Source organism: Saccoglossus kowalevskii, chromosome 1 (genome assembly GCF_978046115.1).
Source record: "Saccoglossus kowalevskii chromosome 1, keSacKowa6.1, whole genome shotgun sequence".
Classification (NCBI taxonomy): domain Eukaryota; kingdom Metazoa; phylum Hemichordata; class Enteropneusta; family Harrimaniidae; genus Saccoglossus; species Saccoglossus kowalevskii.
The window spans coordinates 22,715,308-22,743,017 of NC_140641.1; the positions used below are offsets into that span (position 1 = coordinate 22,715,308).

General features: G+C 34.0%; 2 protein-coding genes across 3 annotated transcripts in view; both read left to right on the forward strand.

Annotated features, from left to right (window-relative positions):
- LOC100368120 (serine/threonine-protein kinase BRSK2-like) overlaps positions 1-27,710 on the forward strand; it is a 69,885-nt gene that overhangs the window by 14,276 nt on the left and 27,899 nt on the right. For both annotated transcript variants that reach the window (XM_085499817.1, XM_085499818.1), the window contains exon 2: positions 20,759-20,853. In XM_085499817.1, coding sequence (XP_085355943.1) covers positions 20,759-20,853 — 95 coding nt within the window. The remainder of the gene's footprint in view (positions 1-20,758; positions 20,854-27,710) is intronic.
- LOC102807772 (zinc finger protein 862-like) lies at positions 695-3,115 on the forward strand. The gene is made up of 4 exons (XM_085502800.1): positions 695-1,354; positions 1,592-1,948; positions 2,061-2,311; positions 2,503-3,115. Exons 1-4 carry the CDS (start codon positions 695-697, stop codon positions 3,056-3,058), a joined length of 1,824 nt encoding a protein of 607 aa, XP_085358926.1. The 3' UTR covers positions 3,059-3,115.

Sequence of the window (27,710 nt, forward strand, 5' to 3'; positions counted from 1 at the left end):
TCAGGGTTTTTAAGGCAGTAGTTAAATTTCAACTGCTATAAAATTTCACGATGACCTGAGTCTTGAAATTGAAGGTTTACAGTGTTATGTCCGTACTGGATTTAGCGCAGATTACTGAACTTGATAATTTGGTTTGCTAGTTTCCATTACTATACATCAAAGTCATTAAATGGGTGTTATTATTAAATCAGAGGCCTGCCTGGCGTTGAAGTCCAACGATGTCAGTTCTAGCCTGAAGAGTGAGTGCGTTTATTACTCCCACACTCGTATGCCACTCTGAAGCCATTGAAAAGGTGACTATAATCTTATTAATCATTGTAATATTAATTGACCAGTAACAGGATCGTTAAAGTGGTCAAATCAAATTTAGTGTCTTCTAATGAAAAGGTTACTGAGTCAATTATTACTCTAGTAGAGTGGTATTGACATTGGAAGTGATTTAGTGACCTCGATACATGGAGGTAATTTATTCTTGGTACTCATTTACTGAGAATTTATGCCAGAGGGCAGTAACATCCTAACTATTATTGTCCATGTACTCAGGCCTCGAAAATTCTCGCTGCCCGACGCCCGTGACAACTAGATTTTATGTCAGGGCAAGTGAAATCAAGTGAATGACGACCAGCTACGACGATACAGCAACCTTTTTAGCACAGTGTTTATGCTTGCCAAGTATGGGAAACCGATGTCAGACATGCCGATGCAATGTGCCCTGTTGAGGAAAGTCGGCGCAGAGATCGGCGATAACTACCAGAACGACAAATCTGCTAGTGCTTTCCTAACACATATCGCCGCTGTCATCAAGAAAAACAACATCCACGAAATTCAAGATGCAGCTTTCTTGTCAGTATTAGCTGATGGCAGTGCCGATGTCAGCATAATCGAACAAGAAAATATTTTTGTTCGTTACGTTTCTAAGGGCGTACCAGTAACGACGATGGTAAGCATTGAAGCGCCGGCCCATTCCCATGCACTTGGTGTGTACGAAGCGATCAAAGACGGCCTGAACTCTGTCAATCTCAACATGGAAAATATGACTTCGCGTGACAAGCCTGGACCTAAATTAGTCTGTGCTAATTTTGATGGCGCATCCGTCATGCAAGGACGGAAGTCGGGAGTTGTTGCCCATATATTGGAGGAGGCACCCTACGTTATACCAGTGTACTGTATTGCTCACAAGTTAGAGCTCGCTGTACTTGACAGTGTCAAGCATCTTCCCGAAATAAACAAGTTTGAGAACACCGTGAAAGGCCTCTTTAACTTTTATCACTACAGCCCAAAACAGAGACGGGATTTAAAGTTAGTTGCACAAATTCTGGACGAGGAATTGGCACATCTTGGATATATCAAACAGGTCAGTGTTTAATAAATTTTAATTACTTATTTTTCACAATTTTATTATTTTCGTCTAAACAAATATTTACTGGGTTATTCAATATGCGTGTTGAAATCCCTTATGTATATAATTGCCTTCAAGTATAATATTAATAATATAGAAATGTACAATATACTTTTCTGTTCATTTACCATGGTAATACTAGTAAGCAACAATGACACTTATTTTATTTTAAATTTAATTTAATTTAACTAGAATGATTTTTGGGTTTGCATGTTAATTTTCCTCAATTTTTCTATATACTGTGAAGATTTTTTGTTTGATAAACTTAGCATATTTCAAAGATCTTGTACGTTTTCTTGTTTATATTCATGTACTATTAATTTGTTGATTTACTCCAAGGTTAGATGGTTATCCAGCAAGGTCAGGGCAGTTAAAGCCATAAAGAAAAGTCTATCAGTTGTGGCATCTCATTTGGAGGATGTTGGTTCTGGGAAAGATGACACTGCAGCTAAAGCACGGGGATGGCTTAAAGAAGTACATAGTGTGTCCTTTGTCAAAATTTTACATATCATGTTGGATGTACTTCCAAAAGTAGCCGAGATTTCCCAGGTAAAATTTATTTTAATTCAATTACAACTACATATACTAACTGGAGAGTCATTCTGAGTCATCATAACAAGTGGTCTAAATTCATTAATGTATGTGTTATCCCTTGTTGCAGATCTTTCAGAGGGAAGATCTTTTAGTTACTGAGGTCTGTCATGAATTAGAAGCTGCAATATTGAAATTGGTGTCACTAAAAATAAAACCTACAAATGCAGCAAACATGGGAGAATTTTCCAGACTTTATGATCATGACAATAAGAAGTTTGGTAGTTTAACCCTGCATGGTCCATGTGCTGAAATTAACTTATCAGAAGACCGAGTTTTATTGCAGTTAATTGATGGGATTTGCAAATATGTAGATAAAAGGTATTTATAGATTTATTTATGTATTCTTAAATGTTTGTGACATTTTTTAGCTGGCTCACCATGTCATAATTCCTGCTAATTACCATACATCAATTTGATTTGTTACAGATTATATCATGATAAGAGCAATACACTGAAACACTTACCTGACTAATATTGTTTTTAATTTACATATACATTTTTGTTTACAGATTTGACAACTTCTTTGAGCCACCTATCTCCTACTTTGAAGCATTCGACATAACTCGTTGGCCAGCAGAAAGGGATGAACTTGTACTTCATGGTGTAGATGATGTCACTGCTCTATTTAATCACTTCAGTCCTCTGTTTACTGAGGAGGAAGTGGCATTGGGCATTGAGCAGTACACCAATTTAAAATCAAGGATGAAAGATCTACCTGTCACTGGGATATATAAGATGTACCAGCATCTGCTTACTATCAGGCCTCATAATCTGCATGTTATCTTAAAGCTGGTTGATATCATGTTTACAATTAGCTGTAGTACTGCAACTTGTGAGAGATGTTTCTCTCACATGAAGCAAATCAAAACTGCCAACCGCTCCTGTCTAAAGCAATCATCCTTACAAGCTTTGCTTCGTACAATGTTACATGGGCCAACCATAGTAGAATTCAATCCACTACCAGCAATTCAACATTGGCTTGAAAGTGGTGGAACGAAACATATACATGGACACGCTCTTCAGCATGATGAATCAGAGAACAATATCATATCAGTAAACAAATAGCAATATTTGTGAATGTGATGATGTAACTGTTATGAAATAAATAATGTATTCCATTAATCCTAATCGTGTGTGTTTTCTTCACATAATGTTACACTATACACTTATGCAAAATGGGGCAAGCATAATTTTCATCAGGGCAAGTGATATTGAAAATCTACTTGTCCTGTGGCAAGTACATTTTTTTTTAAATTTTCGAGGCCTGATTGTACTGCCTTGTTTTAATATGAATACAATCTCTCAGTTGATAGCTCAACTAGCTATTATATATACCAAGAGGCTAATAAAACAAAATCATACATTTAAATATATTTTTTTTTTATGTTAGCAGTTTTTATGCTACTCTAGTTTTGATTTGCTAAATTATTCCTTATAATTATTAATAGAGAGGTCTAGGATCATTGACAGATATATATACTGTGGAATACTTTATTTTCGCTGGAATTAATTTTCGCTGAAAAAGCTTTTTGGGCGTTATGCTTGGAATTTATTTTCACTGATTTTTCATGAGTTTAATGTGAAATATAGGAAAAAAAGTATATTCACTGGATTTTATTTTCACGGAATCATCCCTTCAGCGAAAATAGCGAAAATAAATTCCAAGCGAAAATAAAGTATTCTACAGTATTGGCCAGAGTACTGGTAATCTTATTTATTTAAATGCTTGAGTCCAGTTGTATATTAATAATGTAGATAATTCCACTATTATTTTCCCAACTTCAATTATGCTTATCATTTGTGCATGACAATAATGATCAAACATGGCCATTTAGTGGCCATTTTGTTTTTTAGACGATCTAAAAATGACCATTAGATTTTTTAAGAAGAAAAAAAACCTGATCAAGGTGTAAAATTGAAAAAGATTGCTATTTCATGGCTATTTTGTGTTTAAAAGAAAAAAAAAATGTTTGAAAATGACCAGTTTGGTAACTATTTTGTATTTACAAAAAACGCTATAATTACTGTCTGGTTGTTAACTTTGATGCAATCCCATTTCAATTGAATTATTCTGGGGATATTGTTTAGCAATTTATGTTTGACTGGTTCATTTGATTTGCATATTCACTGTCACTGTCAAGGACATTCATTCATCACTTCAAAATGAGATGTACATGAGCATTACATTTAACATCTTCAGTTAACACTACTTTAGGAAAAATGGAAAATTTCAATCTATGTCATAGGCTATATATAGTGCATGTACATCTAATGCATATTGTTTTGATATTTGTTGGTGAAGAACTGTAATGTTTGATGGAGGTAAGCCAAAACATTTCCATACATGATGAAGATTGGTTATTTTACAACTCCATCCTGTCATTGTTATCAATTTCAACTTATTCCCCATATTGACCTATGTGCGTATGTAGCAAAGCCTATGCAGAATAGGTCCGTTTAGCAAGGATCGAACAATTGAAGCACCGAACACAAAAGGTCAAACAAGGTACAATAGCACTTTGGACACAGGTCAAATAGAGTATAGACACAAGTTATATGAGTCAATGTAGACGTTGGTCATACATGTATGATAACATAGGTCAAAGAAGTGGTCACCTCCTTCTAAAGGTATTTGTATTATACACAGATAATCTTGATTAGGCAATCATTATCGTTACAATAAACATGTGTAAATTCAAAATCTGGTAGGTTTTCCAGAAAATGTTTACTTTAATAAAAATTACATTTCATGTTTGCAAGTAAAAGTATATAATAACCCATAAATTAATTCTTACACACTTGTGCACACTACTGTAAATTACTTTATTTTCCCTGAAGGGAGGATTCAGTGAAAATAAAATCCAGCGAATATACATTTTTTTCCTATATTTTACACTTAAATCATCAAGAATCAGTGAAAATAAATTCCATACAAAACACCCAAAAAAGTCTTTTCAGCAAAAATTAATTCCAGCTAAATATTTTACAGTATGCAGGCTATCTTGGTTGTTCCAGGTCACTCATTAATCTATGCATGCATGCATGCAATCCTCTGATCTGTTTTACACCCAAGTATATCATCAATCAACCCAACTTAAGGAGAGTATTGCATGTTGAGATGCTCATATAATTGTTAATGAGTGTTTCACGTTAACAAGAACACATACTACTGTACTGTAATGTTAAAGGTCAATGTTCGGATTGGTGTTGATAAACATTGTTTTCCCACAATTCAATATGCTCTAACATTGGCAAGCACACGGCTGTAAGTTTTGGTCTAGGATGCGATATTCACTGAATGAATGCATTGACTCCTTTGAATATTTATTTAATATTTAAAGCGGAGGATTGTCATGTCATTGTTTACAAACAATCATCTAGCCTTTAGGTTTTTAGCGTGTGTTGTTATCGTCGCTTGGGACTCTTTTCCCGGCATGCGCAGGTGACGACCCTCTCATTTTAAATCATTCAAGCTGTTTGATATTTTCCAGGTACATGTATACATAATATATTTATGTTATAATAATTGAATATATGAATATTATTTCAGAAGTTACAGTGTACCTTATTGTTCTAAGTGACATATTCTTCTGCCCACACATTTGTAACAAGTGTCATGATAGGCTGTTTAATTGTATGTGGTTTCAATGTGATTACATGTAACAAGAGTTCTGATAGGCTACTTAATTGTATGCAGTTAATTGATAATATGACTTTATTATGAAACAAGAATGCTGATAGGCTGTTTAGTTATAAATAGTTTAATACAATTTCCATATGTAACAATGGTCCTAATTGGCTGTTTGGTTATAAGCAGTTTTATGATTTGAATTTGTAACAAGAGTCCTTGTAGGTTGCTTAGTATTCCCAGATACAGTGTTCTCTAGCAAATTTGACACTGAGAAACTTTTGATATTTTCTCCAAGAAAGTAGTCAAGTTAGATGTTACTGCACAATAGTCATAGAAACATGTTGAATATGGGTTCTATGCCACATATACATAAACTACTGTAAAATAATTTATTTTCGCTTGGAATTAATTTTCGCTATTTTCGCTGAAGGAATGATTCAGTGAAAATAAAATCCAGTGAATATACATTTTTTCCTATATTTTACACTCAACTCGTCAAAAAATCAGTGAAAATAAATTCTATACAAAACACTCAAAAAGTCTTTTCAGCGAAAATTAATTCCAGCTGAAATAAAGTATTTTACAGTATATTTACATGAAATTAAAAAAGTGTGTAACTTAACTGTTGTCAGTAGCGCCAGGTGATGTGTTACGGCAAATGTCATTCAAAGTAATGTGAAGGGCAAACTGCAGTCAAGGTTGGCCATCATCATGATGAGTTACGGTCCTAAAAAAAGGGATCATTTGGTCAAAAAAATGGATATCTATATAAATGTTAGTTTATTTCGTAAGTTTTGTAGGTATATTCATATTTCGTCATTGCACACAGGAGTTCTCATTGAGATTTTCTTGATAGGTATAAATGTGGTTGTTGCTTTATAACCTCAGAACAGTTATTTGTGTTTGTGAACTGCTTGGACTTTGTTAGAGACAATTAAATTACTGGGTATTTTTAGACAGTCACACTGATGTTCATAACTTTTGTGGGTCCTTGAATCCCATCAAATTGACAAATCACCAAAATAATATTTGTAGTCGTGAGCATTTAGCGATTTGTTCATTGTGTAAGTTTGCGATTTGATGTATTTTTTGACAACTCATTTCATTGATACTCTCTCAACTGAATGTATACACAGAAAATTCTGTCAGAAACACATGTACAATAATCAGCTTGTAGAGATCTACTCAGAATACTTGAAATCAGGGACAGTGGCCATAGGGGAAATCAGTGTATTTCAAAATAATAAAGTTAACATTAGAACATTGATGATACAGCTATTTTTTTTTTATATTCTCGCATTCATTGATTTCTGTCAGAATAATGAAACATTTAAAATATTTGTTAGTATCGTTTTTTTGCAATTGGATAGGAGACTTACATGTACCGGTAAGCTTGAGGGAGTATTTGTTCTTGTTTTAATGATGTTGCTTCTAAACATGTACATTATACCTTCCTAAGGGCATCTAATGAGTTTGCGTCACTCTTCTAGTTGAGCTCTTAAGATGGGCAACTCGTCGGTGTTGCATTAACCGAAATTGATCTACTTTTGGGTCTATCTTCATTGCCAGACATTATGTAAGTAGTGGCGGTACAAATGATTGTTGCATTTGTGCTGTGTTTCTAGCAATCAGTGCAGTACTCGTTATTGATGAATATCGACTGTTCTAAGCCTCCATGGTTGGGTAAATCTAAATTCTCCAAATGCTAAAATATCTGGTGCAATTACGTACATGTGATTTAACAATTAATGTTGTTGTTGTTTTTTTGTGAGGGTAGGGTGGTGTTAAATTTTTTGTCAGATGTTAAACATTCATGAAATATTTCAGATTAAGCCATTTTTTATTAAAAATAACTGCCATTTGTGAGTGACACAAACATCATATTCAAAGTTGAACAAACTTTATTTGCTATAAGATGGACACTCAGGAGCCATTTAAGCTCTGTAGGCCCCCCTAACCTCCTACATTTCTGAAAACCAGGCTGCTAACAGTGAGCCTGAGCTTTAGTAATACTAACATACTTACAGCCATAGCTGCATTTTACAAATGTTTGATTTATTTTAGAGCAATAAACTTACTATAATGATATGGCTGATAATATAAAAAAGTATTCTGCATTGAGTCAAGTTCGTTAAGCTATTCATTCCTAACCCATCTCAAATTGCGTAAGATTTTTTTGTCCCTTGACGAGACATAGTCCAGGGGCCTATGGTTTGGGTTCAGTTCGTCGTATTTTCTCAGAATACTGAGACGCATCAATTATTCACATTTTTTCAAATTTAGTCGATTGGTTGCTGTTAATTTGTGCTTTTACATGTAACTTGAGAATGCAAGCATTGGCTTTATTCATAATTGGTAAAAAAGCAATAAGTTATTTCACAATAATTCAAATGGATTTTTGTTTAGATCCTATCCAATATGGTAATTTTCATCTTTTTTTGCATAATTATGCTTATATTACAAATTCACACTTTGTTCACAGAAAATTGTGTTCTAGCTCATCAACGAAAATTTACCAATATCGTGATCCAATCCAAGATGGTCACCTGGCAGCAATTTCGTTTTATGAAATCTGTAGTTTTTTTGATTTTTGTTCAATTCTGCTTATATCTAAAATTTACGCTATCCAAATACCCGGTAGGTGGTTTAAACTTGATACACAAGGAACTGACTTCTAACACATCAATGAAAAATGATTTGTGTCACAATCTAATTGATGATGGTTGACTGGCGACCATTTTGTTTGACAAAAATGTTCATTTTTTTTTTTTTTTACATATTTGTGCTTATGCATGTACATATATTTCAAATTCTCACAGTTCCAGTAGTTCAACTCTTGGTACTTTAGCAGTTATTTTTTAGGACATCAATGAAAATTGATCTGTGTTGTGATCCAATTCCAGATGAATGACTGGCAGCCATTTTGTTTTACATTTGGCCAACTCATTACTCCATGTGTTTGTCTGAAGAAAATGAAAATTGGGTTTACCAAAAAACTAAAACCTGTAAGACAGTGTCAAGATTTTGTGTTGGTTTCCATTGTGGTTAATTTTTTCTTAATCTTAAAATATTACCTGGTGACTTTGTCTGTAAAAAACATATACTGTAAGTGTTGATACAAGTTTTTAATGGATAATCAACAAAATTATTTTCATTATATTCAGTGAAAATACTCATCAAATTAATGCATGGCACATATGCGCAGTATTAAGTTACAATGCTGGAATATACATCCCATAATTCAGTGTATATGCATGTATGCTAAATAGATGCAAAACTAGAATTTGTATCCCACAATGCTTTGCCAGTGAGTGGTGCAACATTTGGATTCAACTCAAAAATCCTTCAATTTATGTTCTTTGGTTTTATATAATAAAACAAGTAGAGCGGAAGGTAACATTTGCGTTCAGATGTTGATGACAGAAATGCGTAACAGACTTACTTGTATCTTCCCATGTTTGGGTGAACATTTTTATCACCGTCCGAATCCAGCATAGTTACGGAATCATTTTCTAAATTTAATCATTTCCATTATCTTCATAATCTATAAATCATATTGTGATAAGTTTAAGTGGAAATGTCAAGTTAAAAGCATTTTTAAGATAATGCAGTATTGATGGTTTTTCCTAATTGAATTTTTATGTCCCATATATAGCAGACCATTTCTGTTTTCTGATATACTTGGCCTATTTGTTGAAGCCAGTAAATGACTAGAAATGCATTCAACTAGCTGTATATAGGTATACAATGTATATATAGGTGCTGCAGTATATCCTAAAATTGTACCCATGCCTGGAAGCTCATTTAGTCGTTTTAAAACAGATCGTCCAGGAGTCTGTTGAATATCCATGCTTGTACATGTATATTGACCCCCAGAAATATTTGGTAAATGTACATACATTACATAGTTTGTCTGTGATGTCTAAGTATATGAATGTGAAACACGTTTTCTATCAATCAACGTGTACACTACAAAATTGAGATGTTATAGTAAAATATAGTATAGCTGCCTAAAACTGCAAATTTCTGCTCACCAGAAGTGAATCCACATTGATTGGACCCCCCCTCACACACACACACACACACACACTATGCGCACATAATATATACATGTAAGCAACAAGGAAACTTGGGTACTTTGATTCCAAAATGAACAACAAAGAAATTATAAAGAAATATTATAATGTACTGCTCTACAGTTTTCGTGGAAAAAATTTACCTAAATTTGCATTTTATAACTTGTACCTTGAGATATTGACCTTTGTTTTACCTTGATCTTCCCTATGTATTGGAGTAAACATGATTGATTTCGCTGGGAGAAACCGATAATGATCGATACAAGCTCAAATCAATATGCTACAAATGTATGTACATGTAGCATACTTATTCATCTTTTGAAAATGGCTGTTCATAAGTACCAGCTAAAATCAGCAACATGTACGTTCACATCACATGATCTCGGTTTGTGCCGAATATTTTTCACTCTTACTGTTTGTAAAAGGATTGCATTCATGTTAATCAAGCCACCTGTGGACCTAGTTGGAAATGGGCTTGTTGCGAAATTCCAACCTAAATCGTAAATCCGATGACATGCATGTTCTGCTCATATATCTGATGCTTTCTGCTGTTATTGTATTCATTATTGACCATTGGGCGAATGAACAGCGTTATTTGTTCATGTCATAGTAGCATTGCAAGAAGAAATGATTTCAGCATGAATATGTGTCACCGACAACATTCTTCACTCCTTTTGTTAATGACAGGAGCTGGTATACAAGCCAACATGATGATTTGTACAGTGTGTGAACGTACATATTTGAATGAATTTTTTCCAAAAAGCTGGCAACACAAACATTGATTAAATTTGTTTAATAAAAATTCTAAAAAGCAAAAACTAAAACACATTGATCAAACTTTGTATATTCATTTATCAGTGCTTTAACTTGAGAGAAGAAAACATGAAACTTACTACACAAGCTGCCTCATAATATTTACATTATACATATTTATTTCTGATACTAGTAGTGTTTTTAATTTTTTTTCTATTATTTAGCTATTTTAGTAATTACTGTATTTTACTTTCCTTTATCTGATCAATTATCTTTAATTGTTTATGTTTTTTCTAAAACATATTTACTTTATTGTAATCAATTTAATACCTTAAAGAGGGTACAATGTCAATAAAGTTTACTTTACTTTACTTACATAGAGTACCGTAAAAGCTGTATTAGAAGCCGCATCCCTAATAGAAGCCGCACCCATTTGTTTTGAACAATTGAGAACCATGCAAAAATTCACCATTTCTCGTATGTGTAGATGCTCTAATAGAAGCCTTATCCCCTCTGTTGCATTGTACCATTTTATGAGAAGCTGTGACTTTTAATACAGATTTTACAGTAGTAGTCATTGGTGGTGGATATTGTAGTGTAACCAACAAAGCACAAATTAACATAGCTGTCTTAAGAAAGATTCAAAAATCAATATATATATTCTCTTTAGTGATTTTAATGATGTCATGTCATTTGTGTGACATTATAGTGAAATTGGTCTTTAGATGATGATGAGCAATATTGTATACTGTAAAATACTTTATTTTTGCTTGGAATTAATTTTTGCTATTTTCGCTGAAGGAATGATTCAGTGAAAATAAAATCCAGTGAATATACCTGTTTTCCTATATTTTACATCCAACTCATCAAAAATCAGTGAAAACCCAAAACGTCTTTTCAGCGAAAATTTATTCCAGCTAAAATAAAGTGTTTTATTTTACAGTAGTATATAATGTTTTACACTGATCACCTGTAACGTAGTGGTTGTTACTAATGAACAGGGTCAACCCCTACCCTGGGTGAGTGTGTTGCAGACTCGATGGGAAGGCTGGCCAAGATTCATTCACTGATGAATGCAACTTTAGGGGAATCTTGGTTAAGGTCTGCAGGGGCTTGTGTTCATGTTTGCTCGGTTGACATACTAATTTTGACAAATAAAATAAATTTGTTTATCATATAGATATCACTTTAATGCAATACAGTTTAGTATGTAGTTTTATTTTGACTTTAAGTTTTTTTTTTTAATGCGTAAAAATTTCATGGGAAACCAGACAGGTGTTATAAAGGTTGTTGTTGTTATTTGAGAATCAGAGATAATTAAAATGGTGAGTATGGTTCAAATGATACACAGTAGTATCCAGGGACTTGTTTGTTTTATCTGCATGTTGTACACACGTACATAGTACACACACAAACAAATACTTGAGAATAATAAGAATGAAGGGTATCAAGTGGAGGATTGTAGTCACTGTATACATACACTGGAATCACTGATCCAGTACCAGTAATTGTAATTCAATACTCACCTGGTTGATTCTGATTGGAATTGTTAGGACCTTGCTGGAAACTAGGTTGTGAAGTTTATTGTTGTATTCGTTATAAAAACTCTGTTGTACTGTTGTATGTTTGACCTATTTGATTCCTTTGAAAAGTATTATAGTTCTTGTAAAAGTTTTGCACACTTTTATGTATTTTATTAATAATTTTATTCTAATGTTCAATCAAGTTGGCATCGTTTTCCATTGTCTTAATATAGTAGATTTGATTAATTTTTTTTAACAAAATGGGGGTGGGGGTGGGGGTTATTTTGTGAAAGATGACAAAATCTGAACTTGTCATTCAATTATGTTTAATTATATATATTTAGTTTTGTTTAAAATTTGCTTGTTTTCTAGGAAGATGATGTAAATTGAATTTTTTGATAAAAAACTTAAAATCAAAGAAAGCTTAGAAAGAACTCCTGCGTGCTGTGAGAGTATTGGAGACACATTAAAAATTAATTCAACATCATTTGAACTTGAGATATTGATGGAAAAGCTAATGCAAATAAGGTAACTAATATTAACAGATCTAAGTGTAAAACTAATAAGGTCTGTAGAATGTAAAAGTAATAAGATCCGCGTAATATAATATCTATGTACCAAGTTTTAATGAAATGTGATTAGAACCAAAAAATTAATTATTATGCTAATTAGAGAATTAATCAGGCTGTCTATTGTCCTAGAGCATTTATGTACCAAATTTTATTCAAATGTGATGATCAGTACTTGAGATATCAGTATTAATAAATTAATTAATTATGTTAATTAGGTGATTAAGAAGCATAAATATTTTCCAAAAACTAATATGGTGTATAGTCCTAGGTTCATTGAAATGTGATAATGAGTGCTCTTTAAAAGTGTCATTAAAATCCAATGAGTGGTTCTTTAGACATCAGTGCAACAGCCATGGAACAGCAAAAAATTAACTAATTATGCAAATTAGGTAATTAATATGCACAATTAATCAGGTCCCTGCACAATCCTGAATGATCTATGTTGCAAGTCTCATTGAAATGTAATTAGTACTTGAGATATCAGATGAAAAGCTGAAAATTAACTAATTATGCTAATAAGGTGATTAATATGCACAAATATTTACCCAAAAACTAATTAGGTCTCTGCACAGTCCTCAAGTAACTATGTACCAGGTTTCATTGAAATGTGATCATTACTACTTGAAATATCAAAAGCTGAAAATTAATTAATTATGCAAATTAGGTAATTAATATGTATTGATATTACCCTAAAAACTATCAGGTCTGTGAAGTGTCATTTGAAATCTATGTACCAAGTTTTATTGAAATGTTATAATTAGTACTTGAGTTATCAGTGGAAAAGCCGGAAATTGATTAATCATTATGCAAATTAGGTAATTAATATAAACAGATTTTTACCCAAAACTGCGCATTAGTTCAGAGCATCTATGTGCCAAGTTTCATCAAAATCCAATGAGTGGTTCTTCAGATATCAGTGGAACAGTCATGTACATTGTAACAGCTAAAAATCAGCTAATTATTGTGCAAATTGGGTAATTAATATTCATGGATTTTACCAAAACCTAATCAACTCTGTGCATTATCCCAGAGCATATATGTACCAAGTTTCATCGAAATTTGATTAGTGGTTCTTGAGATAACAGTGGAACAAAAAAAGTGACATACATACAGACAGACATACATACATACAGACATACAGACAGGGTAGCTGCAAAGACTCCTTTTGTGATTCGCATACGGGAGTCAAAAATGTATTCTGTCATTTTAATTTGAAAATATTTTAGAGAAAATTCTTGGTTAATTATTTATATATTTATTTATTTCGTCATTTAGTTTGTTTGTCTGTTTATTTATTTATTTATTTATTTTATTTTATTTTATTTTATTTTATTTTATTTTATTTTATTTTATTTTATTTTATTTTATTTTATTTTATTTTATTTTATTTTATTTTAATATGTCAGATAACATGACGACTAAGTTTTATAAGTGCCAACTGAACATTGTGAATAACTGATAAAAAATTTGTTTGTGACTTTGGTATCTATGCTATTTTACGAAATCTGATCTACTGTCTGACTTTAATGACAGTTATTAAAATGTATGACGTCAAGATAAAAATGATATTAATGTTGACATTTGCAGTGATTAACTCAACGCAGAGATTGGCCAGGCATATTCATTGATCTCTGAATTTTATAATAATTTTCCGTTTACTGAATAATTATTCAAACGGTCATTTATCAAATTTACTTCAGTGATAGTTAATGAATAATTAACATCACCGTTATATGTACATTGCAATGCAGTCATGATGTACATGATCAGTGCTGGAAATACATCCCAACCTCCCATGTGTGGTGTAACTGATAGTGAAGATACATCCTGTTAGAGTTCCGTCAAATCCGCCACTCCGTTCTCTGCATACTAATTATAAAGAGCCCCACTAGACAGCTGTTTTATTTTTACTGTGTTCACCTGGGCATGTCATGGCAATGTAGCTGTCGTATAAAACTTAAATGATTTACTTGAATTGTAACACCATGTAACTGACCATAATTGTCTATGTCTTTGTCACTGGGTCTATTAACAATATTGGCCATACCTGCAACCATCGGCATTCGTTCGTAACAACTTACTGAATGGACACATGTCTATTACATTTCAAGTGTCTTTATGAATCTGCACACATGTCTATTGTACCTTGCATACATTTGACTAAACATTAGATACATTTGATCCCATCAATCATGAATGATAATGAGGGGAGGGTGTTTGAGTTAAGTTTGTTAAAATATTTTAAAAATGGTGATTTTTTTAGTTTCTTTGCTCAAAAGATGGCATGTACTGCGATTTAATAATAATTCACCATGCGTGTTATCTGCTGTGATGGAAACCGTTGGTTTATATTCCCACCCTTGTATCATACATGTGTAAAGTACAATCAAATTCATTATTTGGGATTTGGGAAACTTTTTGTTTGCTGTTTGCTCTCGTCAACGAAATTACGCATTTCCTGAGAGTTCACAACAACTCTTGCTGCCTAAAAAACGCATTTTACGAGAAATCGAAATAAACATTTAGTTTATGTTAACGGTTCGTTTAAATCAGCTTAACTTTTTTCCAGCCCACCCTTTTACAATAGAATCATTGGAGTTCCTTCTTTTTTCTACTATACTGTCTATCATTAAATCCAGAAATTGATCAGTTCAGTATACCGGTAGTCTCCTTTAGGTAAGCAACATAATCAGGACAAATCCATGTGCAACACCTGAATCTATCTTTTTAAACTATATAAATGAAATGGGTTTATATGAGAGTTATTGTGAGTGCGTCATTGCCTCGATTCATTCAGAATTGAATTTTCTCTCAAACTGATAATATTTTAAGATTCTGAAGTGGGTGCCATTATTGAACTACAATGGGGGTAATTGACATCAGTAGAACTACAATACAGGAGATTAATGTATGGTAAACATCACCATGAATCAAAATGTACTTTTAAGTCAAATTAATAAGGTTGTTTTTCTTCATGGTTTGCATGTCTATGCTATGATGACCTACAAAATGTACTTATACATGTCATCATAGGTGTCAGAAATTTGATTGGTTTATGGATAGACAGTAATGTGACAATCATTTTGGTATGTCAGTGAGTACATGATTGCAAAGTGACTTGATTTGTTTGTCAGATGAAAATAGCTCTGTGATATATTATATAGAGGAAAAGATGAGACCGTTTTTTTCCTCTGTAATCTGTAATTATTCTGGGATGAAAACAAGATAACATATGCTTGAAGGGTATACTGGACTTTTGATATCTTTTTCGAGTATCATCTCAATTCACTGTAATCAAGGATATAGAAAGATGAGAGTGTAGACTGCTTCCATAGATATGTATGATGATATGCAGTCCATAGATATGTATGATGATATGCAGTCCATAGATATGTATGATGACATGCCGTCCATAGATATGTATGGCGATATGCAGTCCATAGATATGTATGATATTCAGTCCATAGATATGTATGATGACATGCCGTCCATAGATATGTATGATGACATGTCGTCCATAGATATGTATGATGACATGCCGTCCATAGATATGTATGATGACATGCCGTCCATAGATATGTATGATGATATGCAGTCCATAGATATGTATGATGATATGCAGTCCATAGATATGCATGACGATATGCAGTCCATAGATATGTATGGCGATATGCAGTCCATAGATATGTATGATATGCAGTCCATAGATATGTATGATGATATGCAGTCCATAGATATGTATGATGATATTCAGTCCATAGATATGTATGATGACATGCCTTCCATAGATATGTATGATGACATGTCGTCCATAGATATGTATGATGACATGCCGTCCATAGATATGTATGATGACATGCCGTCCATAGATATGTATGATGACATGCCGTCCATAGATATGTATGATGATATGCAGTCCATAGATATGTATGACGATATGCAGTCCATAGATATGTATGGCGATATGCAGTCCATAGATATGTATGATGATATGCCGTCCATAGATATGTATGATGATATGCAGTCCATAGATATGTATGACGATATGCAGTCCATAGATATGTATGGCGATATGCAGTCCATAGATATGTATGATGATATGCAGTCCATAGATATGTATGATGATATGCAGTCCATAGATATGTATGATGATATGCCGTCCATAGATATGTATGATGATATGCAGTCCATAGATATGTATGGCGATATGCAGTCCATAGATATGTATGATGATATGCAGTCCATAGATATGTATGATGATATGCACTGACGATCTCAATGTGCAAGTTTTTCATGCATGTGTTCCATGTATGCATCGATCATATGCGCTCTAACCAATAGAACAATGTATAGATCGATACTTGTTGATCACACATATCTGTCGCGTATATCTATATAGAAGCTAAGTTTCTTGGGTACTTGTCATGTATAACTGCATGGAAGTTAAGTTGATTACTTTCTGCGTACAGTACGCGGCTAGTCACGATCTTATTTTCTTTGGTTCTCGAGTACCTGTACGTATAGACCTATAATTTCATGAGTATAGTCTGCGTATATGCAAGAGAGCCACCAGTAGCTGGGTTTTCTTGCGTACTGTTGCCGAGTACAAAATGTCTATTGCGTTCCTATCGCGTATCTATCGCGTATCTATTGAGTACAGGGACTTTCCATAAGGGTAGTAACAGAGTGAGTGAGGTTATCACTCTATTCAAGAAGACAAATACACAATGACACTAGAAAGAACAACTTGCGGTGGAAAATATAACTATTGGTTGTCAGATTCGAACTCATTTGCATAGTGATATAGTATTAAAATATATTTCTCGAATGTTTGTCATGTGACCTCAAATTGGTTTGTAGATTGCACAGCATATATTTACCAGTTGCATACCATGTATATATGTTATTTTTATAAGTCGTACATGCATATATCTACATCTTCATGCTTGCAATACTGGTATTTGTGTTATAATTGGCCAATGCAGTACATGTACTGTATAATCTGTATTAAAAGTCGCGGATTCTATTAAAATGGTACAATGCAACAGAGGGGATGCGGCTTCTATTAGAGCTTATACACATATTAGAAATGGTGAATTTTTGGGTCTCAATTGTTCAAAAAGAATGGGTGCGGCTTTTAATACAGATTTTACGATAGTTATTATGACCATATATTATCATGATGAATTGTACAAGCAGAGATTAATTGAAGTGCAGACAACTCAGAATATGTAACTAACTTTTCATTTTGTTTAGAGTGACTGCTCTTTGTCATTTACGGTATAGTCACCCCCCGCCTCCCATTTGAATTTACAACAACGTACCTTACCAAAAAAAAATCATTGTCACTTCAATGATGGTCTGATGGTTACTGGTATATTAACCACTCACAAGATTTATATTCATAGTTGAAATATAACTGCCATGTGATCATGATTAGCCTTTATCTGGTCAAGTCCATGTAAAGTCAAAGAAAACTGAGAAAGAACTCTGTCGTGTTCAAAAAAAAAGGTATTTTGCTGGATTTTATTTTCAACGGTAATACGTTTTTTGGTTGTGAAAATAAATTCCAGGGGAAAATATAAATTTAAAGTAATTTACAATATATTAGTACATATCAACTGTAACGTGTACTTCTAAGGTTTTTTTTTTCACCTGATGGAAAATTATGTGGGCGTAAGATAAAATTGAAATGCGGGAAGCACTGCAGACAGTTATATGGACTCAATATAGGTTTCAAAAGCTTGCTTTGTGTTATGTGTGAAATAACTACCGGGGGTATAACGTTGAACAGGTTGTGTGTGCTGTACTTGTATTGTATTTATTGGTGTTTCTGGCAAGATGCCATTCTATTCACAAGTACGTTACCCCTAATTGCGTTTATGCAATGAATGACATTCTTGACATCTACATTGTATAAACTTGTCAAATTGTTTGTTTGTCACATTCCAGTTTATTCTGTGGGGGGGGGGGGTGTATTTACTGCTGCTGGTGTTCAGTAATGCAGAGGCAATGTGAATAATTTTGAGTATTTTAAAATAATATCGTTTGTTAGTTTCGCAGTTATCAATAAAGTTGGTGGCAGACTTAATATCATTTAAGGCATTATCCATTCATACACATCAGAGCAAAATAATATGTAGCAGGCAATGCCTGGTGAGTAAGCTCAGTCGGGCAGTTTATTGACCTACTAAAAAAAGAATTGACGTAAACATTGAACGTCAACGTGCGTGAATTACAAAAATTAGTGGAGTAGTGTAGCAGGATTCAAAATGGCGCTACACACGATTCACGTTTCATCGCTGATACATGTACTAATAACTCAAAACGCTATTCAAAGTTAAAATGCAGTAGTCGTCGCGAGATATACATGTATGGGTCTCATAATTTGTGAAACAACAAACAAAATGACCTAAAGTGCACTATTTTAAAACTCTCATAGATATATAGGGTATATAGATTTTTTCCAAACTCTTCTATGTACACGTATACACATATTGTCTATAGAGCTCACTTATGAAGATCAATAAAGTTGATCACACTACATTGTCGATGTGAAATTAATACTCAGTTTAACACATTGCCTGCTAAAAGTGTTTGTCAATTTTTGAAGAAATGTAGTGAGTGACATCAATCCATAAGATCTGGGACATAAAACATAATTTATGTTTATGTGCTGCCATGTTACGAGAGAATGAGATAATTAGAAATTGGGAGTCTGTATAAATATATACGAGCGACGTTGATATTTACTCTTATATGCATATATTTAGAGCTATATTGTACATGTACTATAATTACAAACAACTTTTCAAAACATACATTTGTATACTGCTAATCACCAATTTTATTATCTTAGCATCTTTATCCGATTACACCAAACATTCAAACTGCTTATACCAACTTAAAATTAGATCGATATCAAAAGATGTTACTCGGCTGTACGTAAGGAGTTTCCATGACATATGTGGGCGTACCGTTAACGGTAATCTTCCTCATGTCCGCATGAGAATTACGTGACTCGTTGGCAAGAATAAGTTATTACGCTTAACAATAAAAATAATGTTATTGTTTTCTACTGCCGTTAATAAATATACATGTACAACTGTATGTGCCCTGGTTAATAACTTATAGGCAACATTGTCACTGTAGATTACGAGAAAGTGCCCATCCATGCAAAATTTTGTTCACGGTTGTCACATTACGCCCACTTAATACATACGATAAGAGAATATATATCATAAATTTCAGAATCAATATAAGCACTGTTGAGAAAAAGTAAGTTGTTAGTGAAATGTGTAATAATTTTATACTGACTGACACTGAACATTTATTTTTCCTGTTAGATTCCCTAGTTTTTTTTTTTTATTGAGACTGTATTTCCTCATTGCAGTCTAAGTCATTATTTTCTATATATACAAAGTATATATATTATATGGTTACTGAAAACTATGCCTGAAAACATTACTACGATCGTATATTGTCAAACAGGAATTGAAGTCTTTTCAGTAATATACGTACCCTATTATGCATTTTTTTGGTCAAATTATTCTGTGAGCGAGGAGCAATATAACTCCAGTAATGATGTGGAGATAATAGGCGCATGGCTGCATAAAAAAAAACCAAAAATGCGTAATTGAGTTTTTGCGTTCTTCCTATTTGGAAATAATATACCTCCTAAGAAAACATTTAACAAGATGCCGATATCGCTAAGCAGAATGCAATACTGTGAAAGGATTGCAGGCCCCAGGAGGTTACAGCATTATAAGTATAACAATTTGACGTTATTACGAAAAAAAGTCGATAGTTGTACATCATTAGCTGCACTAAAGGAGGCTGACAAGGGGATGGTCTGGCAGAGAATTTCTTTTTTTTTTTTGATACAGTTCATAAATCCTTGTGAATTTTGTGCCTAATGATGTAAAAAAATAGACATTTGAAAAGCATTTTGGCACAATTTTACTTAATTTTTCATTGCTCATGAATATTAATTTATGCAAATTAGACAATTATTTCCACCAATCGTGTCTTGCAACTCCCACCCCTGGGTGATGATGAATCAAAAGTTTAGCTGCATTGTTTACAGCCACATGAACTGCCATGATTTCTAATTGACTGGTAGTATTTGTTTTTTAATTTAACCTTGATATTAATATCTTATTTATCGCACACAAACAGGATGCAATTAATTTTGCATTTATATCTTACAGGATTGGTAAAACTGGGAGTACACTGTGTTGTTGGAAGGAAAGTGGCAATCAAAATAGTCAACAGGGATAAACTAAGTGAGTCAGTACTTATGAAGGTAAGGAACACATCCCTATTCTACACATGATATTTTCAAGCGTTTCATTATTCAGTTTGAAGGTAATAACAAAATCCTTAAGATAGGAAGTAACAATGGTTTTGGGAACCTTAAAATAGGGAGTCACAGTGGCTTTGGGATTCTTAAGATAGGGAGTCACAGTGGCTTTGGGATCCTTAAGATAGGGAGTCACAGTGACTTTGGGATCCTTAAGATAGGGAGTCACAGTGGCTTTGGGAACCTTAAAATAGGAAGTCACAGTGGCTTTGGGATCCTTAAACTAGGAAGTCACAGTGACTTTGGGATCCTTAAAGTGCCTGTGCAATGCCCACCCTCACGTTTCCCATTTTAGATCTGTGTTCCACTGAAATGGGCAGTTATTAGTTTTTTTGCTGAAAATGATTACTCGTATCCAAGTAAATTTGGGATATTTCTCGTGTTGTAGCCACGCCCACCTATCCTGAAACGGTCGACTGTTTCCGGATTTCCGACTCTCGCCGAAAGTGCGCCACCAAATGCCAAAAGTCATAGTCACACCTATCCATTTTCGGTACGACATAGTGGCCGAAAGTACACCCAAAAACGCAATTTACTGAAAAATTACCGGAGCTGTGTACAGCAGCAGGACGCGTAACGAACTAATCCCTATTGTTTAGGGTTCCATTTATAGTCTACATGTGGGTTTAAGTTACAGTGACTTTGATGATGGATGTAATATTGTTGTCATGAGATGATCAATGGTGAAAGGTTACATAGATCTACCTTCTATGGTTGATCTGAGGAAATTATTTCCAATATTGGCTAATGATACATTTTGTATGTCTTTAGTGCTAGTGCATTGGTATGGTACAAATATGGTCATCCAGGGTTGATTTTTTTTATTTATCAACTAACCCTAGTATTTCATGATTGGGCATACATTCCAGATGGCTTGTCTGTTCCACCTCATTGGGCATTCACATGCAATTCCTTCAGTCATAAAGTATTTTTACTACCTGTATTAAAACCTGTGTAGTTTAGTGACCTGGTTCTGTAATGTGTGAGTGTAATTGCCTGTGTTACACGTTGCTATCATTTCTGGTTAAGTACCAGCATTTTAATTGCCTGAATATGACTTTCTGATTAGTCAAAAGTTTGTTTTTAATCGTGCGTGCCATGGTTAAATATACAATAAAACATGTTTTATTTTGTGTTCAGAAGCATTCCAAAGCATTAAATCATGATCTTGATAAGTAGGATAAGAACATTAATTTTTCAGAATCATGTAAATGAACGCCATCCGAAGTGGCTTCCTTGTGAATCCACAAAACATTTTTTTTAAATTGCATAAATTAAAATGATTTTACTATATCAAGGTTTTTACTAATACATGTATGAATCTATATGAATAAACACTGAATTACAGATATGAATTTGTGTCACTGCTTACATTTATCTATAATCACTGTATGCTAGTTCCAGGGCCAGTTTCATATAAAAATGATTTCAAGTACCGTACTTCCCCGAGTATAAGCCCAGGGGTCTGAACATGTAAAATCGGGAAAATTAGGGGGTGGGCTTATACTCGAGGACCACCTCAGAAAAGATCATTTTTTCCCAACCTCGAAAAATTACCAAATTACATTTTCATTCACAGCACCGGTCTCGGAGAAATATTATCGTACGTCTTTTTGAGGGAAAAAATGCGTCACTGATTTCCAGGACACTTTTTACAATGAAGAAACAAGCATGTCCATAAAATACACATATGTTATTACAATACGGTTTACATACCGTCTGAATTTACGGCGCAAAAATGGGTAGGGTCTGTAGAAAAACGGTCGAAGGCAAGATCTTTATCTTCGTTGTGGAATGTTTTCTATCGTACGGAAACTCTTGATACAAAGCTATTTCCACCATGGTGTTTTTCATCATGATTTGACCTGAACAACTTCCTTTGACCTAACAGGTCACGGCTTTTGTTAACCAATGAAAATGCTGTGTTGTACAGACGAAGTTTTCCGATTATTGACGAAGTAATTTTGTCAACGCAATGCAGAAGTGAATTACCGCGATGTTGAAATGCAACCTGTTAACACTGATTTCGACAAAAAAAACAGTGATTTATTTCCTAAAAGCTGTTGATTAGCAATTTTTGAAAGGTAAACTGAGGGTGGGGGTGGGGCTGGGGGAAGTATTTAAACCTTCACGGCCGCCAACAAGTCATGTCGAAGAATACTAGTAGTTTGCTCGTTTACACCCCAGTCATGATAGACTCAATGGAATGGAAACCTACTACTCAAAAGAAATATGGATTATTTCAGTATTGCAACATAGGGTTCATCCCGAGTAAATAACAAAATAGAAGAGATACAACTATCTTCCATGCGTTCGCTCGCCATGCACTCTGAAAATAATGTGAGTTTTCTCATAAAAGCTGGGACCAAACTACCAATCATGATTTTTATGCAATGAAATACAATTTTTACATGCATATTTTACTAAATGTCGTTGACATCCGGGAAAATCATCTTGGGCCTATACTCGGGGATGCCCTCAACTTGTTAAATGTCTAAAAACAGAGGTGTGGGCTTATACTTAGGGAGGGGCTTATACTCGGAGAAGTACGGTAAAACTTTTCTAATGCTGTATCATTACATGTGATTTAAAGTAATGTCCTTGTCCAAAAAAAGTTGGTGTAATACATGTATAATAGGAATAAACCATCGTCACTGTCAGTATGCCACTCGCAGACTCATGCTTGTACAATGCATGTCATGAATTGTGTAATATCCCATAATATACTTGACTGTGATGGTGGTTTATCCTAGTGTGGTATAACTATAAGCTCCTGTGAGAAGTTTACTCAAAATTTGCAATGAGGAGAAGTAACTTTATTTGCATGAAATAAATGTGGTAATGAGGAAATAAAAGTGTTGACCATGAATGTATACAAGTTAGTAATGACAGTGTGGGTAAAACATTGGGTTTACAAGAAATGACAGCGTAGGTAAAACATTTGGTTTACAAGTAATGACAGTGTGGGTAAAACCTTGCTTTACAAGAGATGACAGCATGGGTAAAACATTGGGTTTACAAGAAATGACAGCATGAGTAAAACATTGGGTTTACAAGAAATGACAGCATGGGTAAAACATTAGGTTTACAAGAAATGACAGTGGGTAAAATATTGGGTTTACAATTAATGACAGTGTGGGTAAAACATTGAGTTTACAAGTAATGACAGTCTGGGTAAAACATTGGGTTTACAAGTAATGACAGTCTGGGTAAAACATTGGGTTTACAAGTAATGACAGTGGATATAACATTGGGTTTACAAGTAATGACAGTGTGGGTAAAACATTTGGTTTACAAGTAATGACAGTGGATAAAACATCGGGTTTACAAGTAATGACAGTGTGGGTAAAACATTGGGTTTACAAGTAATGACAGTGGATATAACATTGGGTTTACAAGTAATGACAGTGTGGGTAAAACATTTGGTTTACAAGTAATGACAGTGTATAAAACATTGGGTTTACAAGTAATGACAGTCTGGGTAAAACATTGGGTTTACAAGTAATGACAGTGTGGGTAAAACATTGGGTTTACAAGTAATGACAGTGTGGGTAAAACATTGGGTTTACAAGTAATGACAGTCTGGGTAAAACATTGGGTTTACAAGTAATGACAGTGTGGGTAAAACATTGGGTTTACAAGTAATGACAGTGTGGGTAAAACATTGGGTTTACAAGTAATGACAGTGTGGGTAAAACATTGGGTTTACAAGTAATGACAGTGGGTAAAACATTGGGCTTACAAGTAATGACAGTGGGTTTAAAAACATTAGGTTTACAAGTAATGACAGTGTGGGTAAAACATTGGGTTTACAAGTAATGACAGTGGATATATCATTGGGTTTACAAGTAATGAAAGTGGGTAAAACATTTGGTTTACAAGTAATGACAGTGGATAAAACATCGGGTTTACAAGTAATGACAGTGTGGGTAAAACATTGGGTTTACAAGTAATGACAGTGGATATAACATTGGGTCTACAAGTAATGACAGTGTGGGTAAAACATTTGGTTTACAAGTAATGACAGTGTATAAAACATTGGGTTTACAAGTAATGACAGTGTGGGTAAAACATTGGGTTTACAAGTAATGACAGTGTGGGTAAAACATTGGGTTTACAAGTAATGACAGTGTGGGTAAAACATTGGGTTTACAAGTAATGACAGTGTGGGTAAAACAATGGGTTTACAAGTAATGACAGTCTGGGTAAAACATTGGGTTTACAAGTAATGACAGTCTGGGTAAAACATTGGGTTTACAAGTAATGACAGTGTGGGTAAAAAATTGGGTTTACAAGTAATGACAGTGGGTAAAACATTGGGTTTACAAGTAATGACAGTGGGTAAAACATTGGGTTTACAAGTAATGACAGTGGGTAAAACATTTGGTTTACAAGTAATGACAGTCTGGGTAAAACATTGGGTTTACAAGTAATGACAGTCTGGGTAAAACATTGGGTTTACAAGTAATGACAGTGTGGGTAAAACATTGGGTTTACAAGTAATGACAGTTGGTAAACATTGGGTTTACAAGTAATGACAGTGGGTAAAACATGGGTTTACAAGTAATGACAGTGGGTAAAACATTGGGTTTACAAGTAATGACAGTGGGTAAAACATTGGGTTTACAAGTAATGACAGTGTGGGTAAAACATTGGGTTTACAAGTAATGACAGTGGGTAAAACATTAGGTTTACAAGTAACGACAGTGGGTAAAACATTGGGCTTACAAGTAGTGACAGTGGGTTTAAAAACATTAGGTTTACAAGTAATGACAGTGTGGGTAAAACATTGGGTTTACAAGTAATGAAAGTGTGGGTAAAACATTGGGTTTACAAGTAATGACAGTGTGGGTAAAAAATTGGGTTTACAAGTAATGACAGTGGGTAAAACATTGGGTTTACAAGTAATGACAGTGGGTAAAACATTGGGTTTACAAGTAATGACAGTGGGTAAAACATTTGGTTTACAAGTAATGACAGTCTGGGTAAAACATTGGGTTTACAAGTAATGACAGTCTGGGTAAAACATTGGGTTTACAAGTAATGACAGTCTGGGTAAAACATTGGGTTTACAAGTAATGACAGTTGGTAAAACATTGGGTTTACAAGTAATGACAGTGGGTAAAACATTGGGTTTACAAGTAATGACAGTGGGTAAAACATTGGGTTTACAAGTAATAACAGTGGGTAAAACATTGGGTTTACAAGTAATGACAGTGTGGGTAAAACATTGGGTTTACAAGTAATGACAGTGGGTAAAACATTGGGTTTACAAGTAATGACAGTGGGTAAAACATTGGGCTTACAAGTAATGACAGTGGGTTTAAAAACATTAGGTTTACAAGTAATGACAGTGTGGGTAAAACATTGGGTTTACAAGTAATGAAAGTGTGGGTAAAACATTGGGTTTACAAGTAATGAAAGTGTGGGTAAAACATTGGGTTTACAAGTAATGACAGTGTGGGTAAAACATAGGTTTACAAGTAATGACAGTCTGGGTAAAACATTGGGTTTACAAGTAATGACAGTGTGGGTAAAACATTGGGTTTACAAGTAATGACAGTGTGGGTAAAACATTGGGTTTACAAGTTATGACAGTGTGGGTAAACATTGGGTTTACAAGTAATGACAGTGTGGGTAAAACATTGGGTTTACAAGTAATGACAGTGGGTTTAAAAACATTAGGTTTACAAGTAATGACAGTCTGGGTAAAACATTGGGTTTACAAGTAATGACAGTGTGGGTAAAAAATTGGGTTTACAAGTAATGACAGTGGGTAAAACATTGGGTTTACAAGTAATGACAGTGGGTAAAACATTGGGTTTACAAGTAATGACAGTGGGTAAAACATTTGGTTTACAAGTAATGACAGTCTGGGTAAAACATTGGGTTTACAAGTAATGACAGTGTGGGTAAAACATTGGGTTTACACGTAATGACAGTCTGGGTAAAACATTGGGTTTACAAGTAATGACAGTGTGGGTAAAACATTGGGTTTACAAGTAATGACAGTCTGGGTAAAACATTGGGTTTACAAGTAATGACTGTGTGGGTAAAACATTGGGTTTACAAGTAATGACAGTGTGGGTAAAACATTGGGTTTACAAGTAATGACAGTCTGGGTAAAACATTGGGTTTAGAAGTAATGACAGCCTGGGTAAAACATTGGGTTTACAAGTAATGACAGTGTGGGTAAAACATTGGGTTTACAAGTAATGACAGTGTGGTTAAAACATTGGGTTTACAAGTAATGACAGTGTGGGTAAAACATTGGGTTTACAAGTTATGACAGTGTGGGTAAAACATTGGGTAAACAAGTAATGACAGTCTGGGTAAAACATTGGGTTTACAAGTAATGACAGTGGGTTTAAAAACATTAGGTTTACAAGTAATGACAGTGTGGGTAAAACATTGGGTTTACAAGTAATGACAGTGAATAAAACATTGAGTTTACAAGTAATGACAGTGTGGGTAAAACATAGGGTTTACAAGTAATGACAGTGTGGGTAAAACATTGGGTTTACAAGTAATGACAGTGGGTAAAACATTGGGTTTACAAGTAATGACAGTGTGGGTAAAACATTGGGTTTACAAGTAATGACAGTTGGTAAAACATTGGGTTTACAAGTAATGACAGTGGGTAAAACATTGGGTTTACAAGTAATGACAGTGGGTAAAACATTGGGTTTACAAGTAATGACGGTGTGGGTAAAACATTGGGTTAACAAGTAATGACAGTGGGTAAAACATTGGGTTTACAAGTAATGACAGTGGGTAAAACATTGGGCTTACAAGTAATG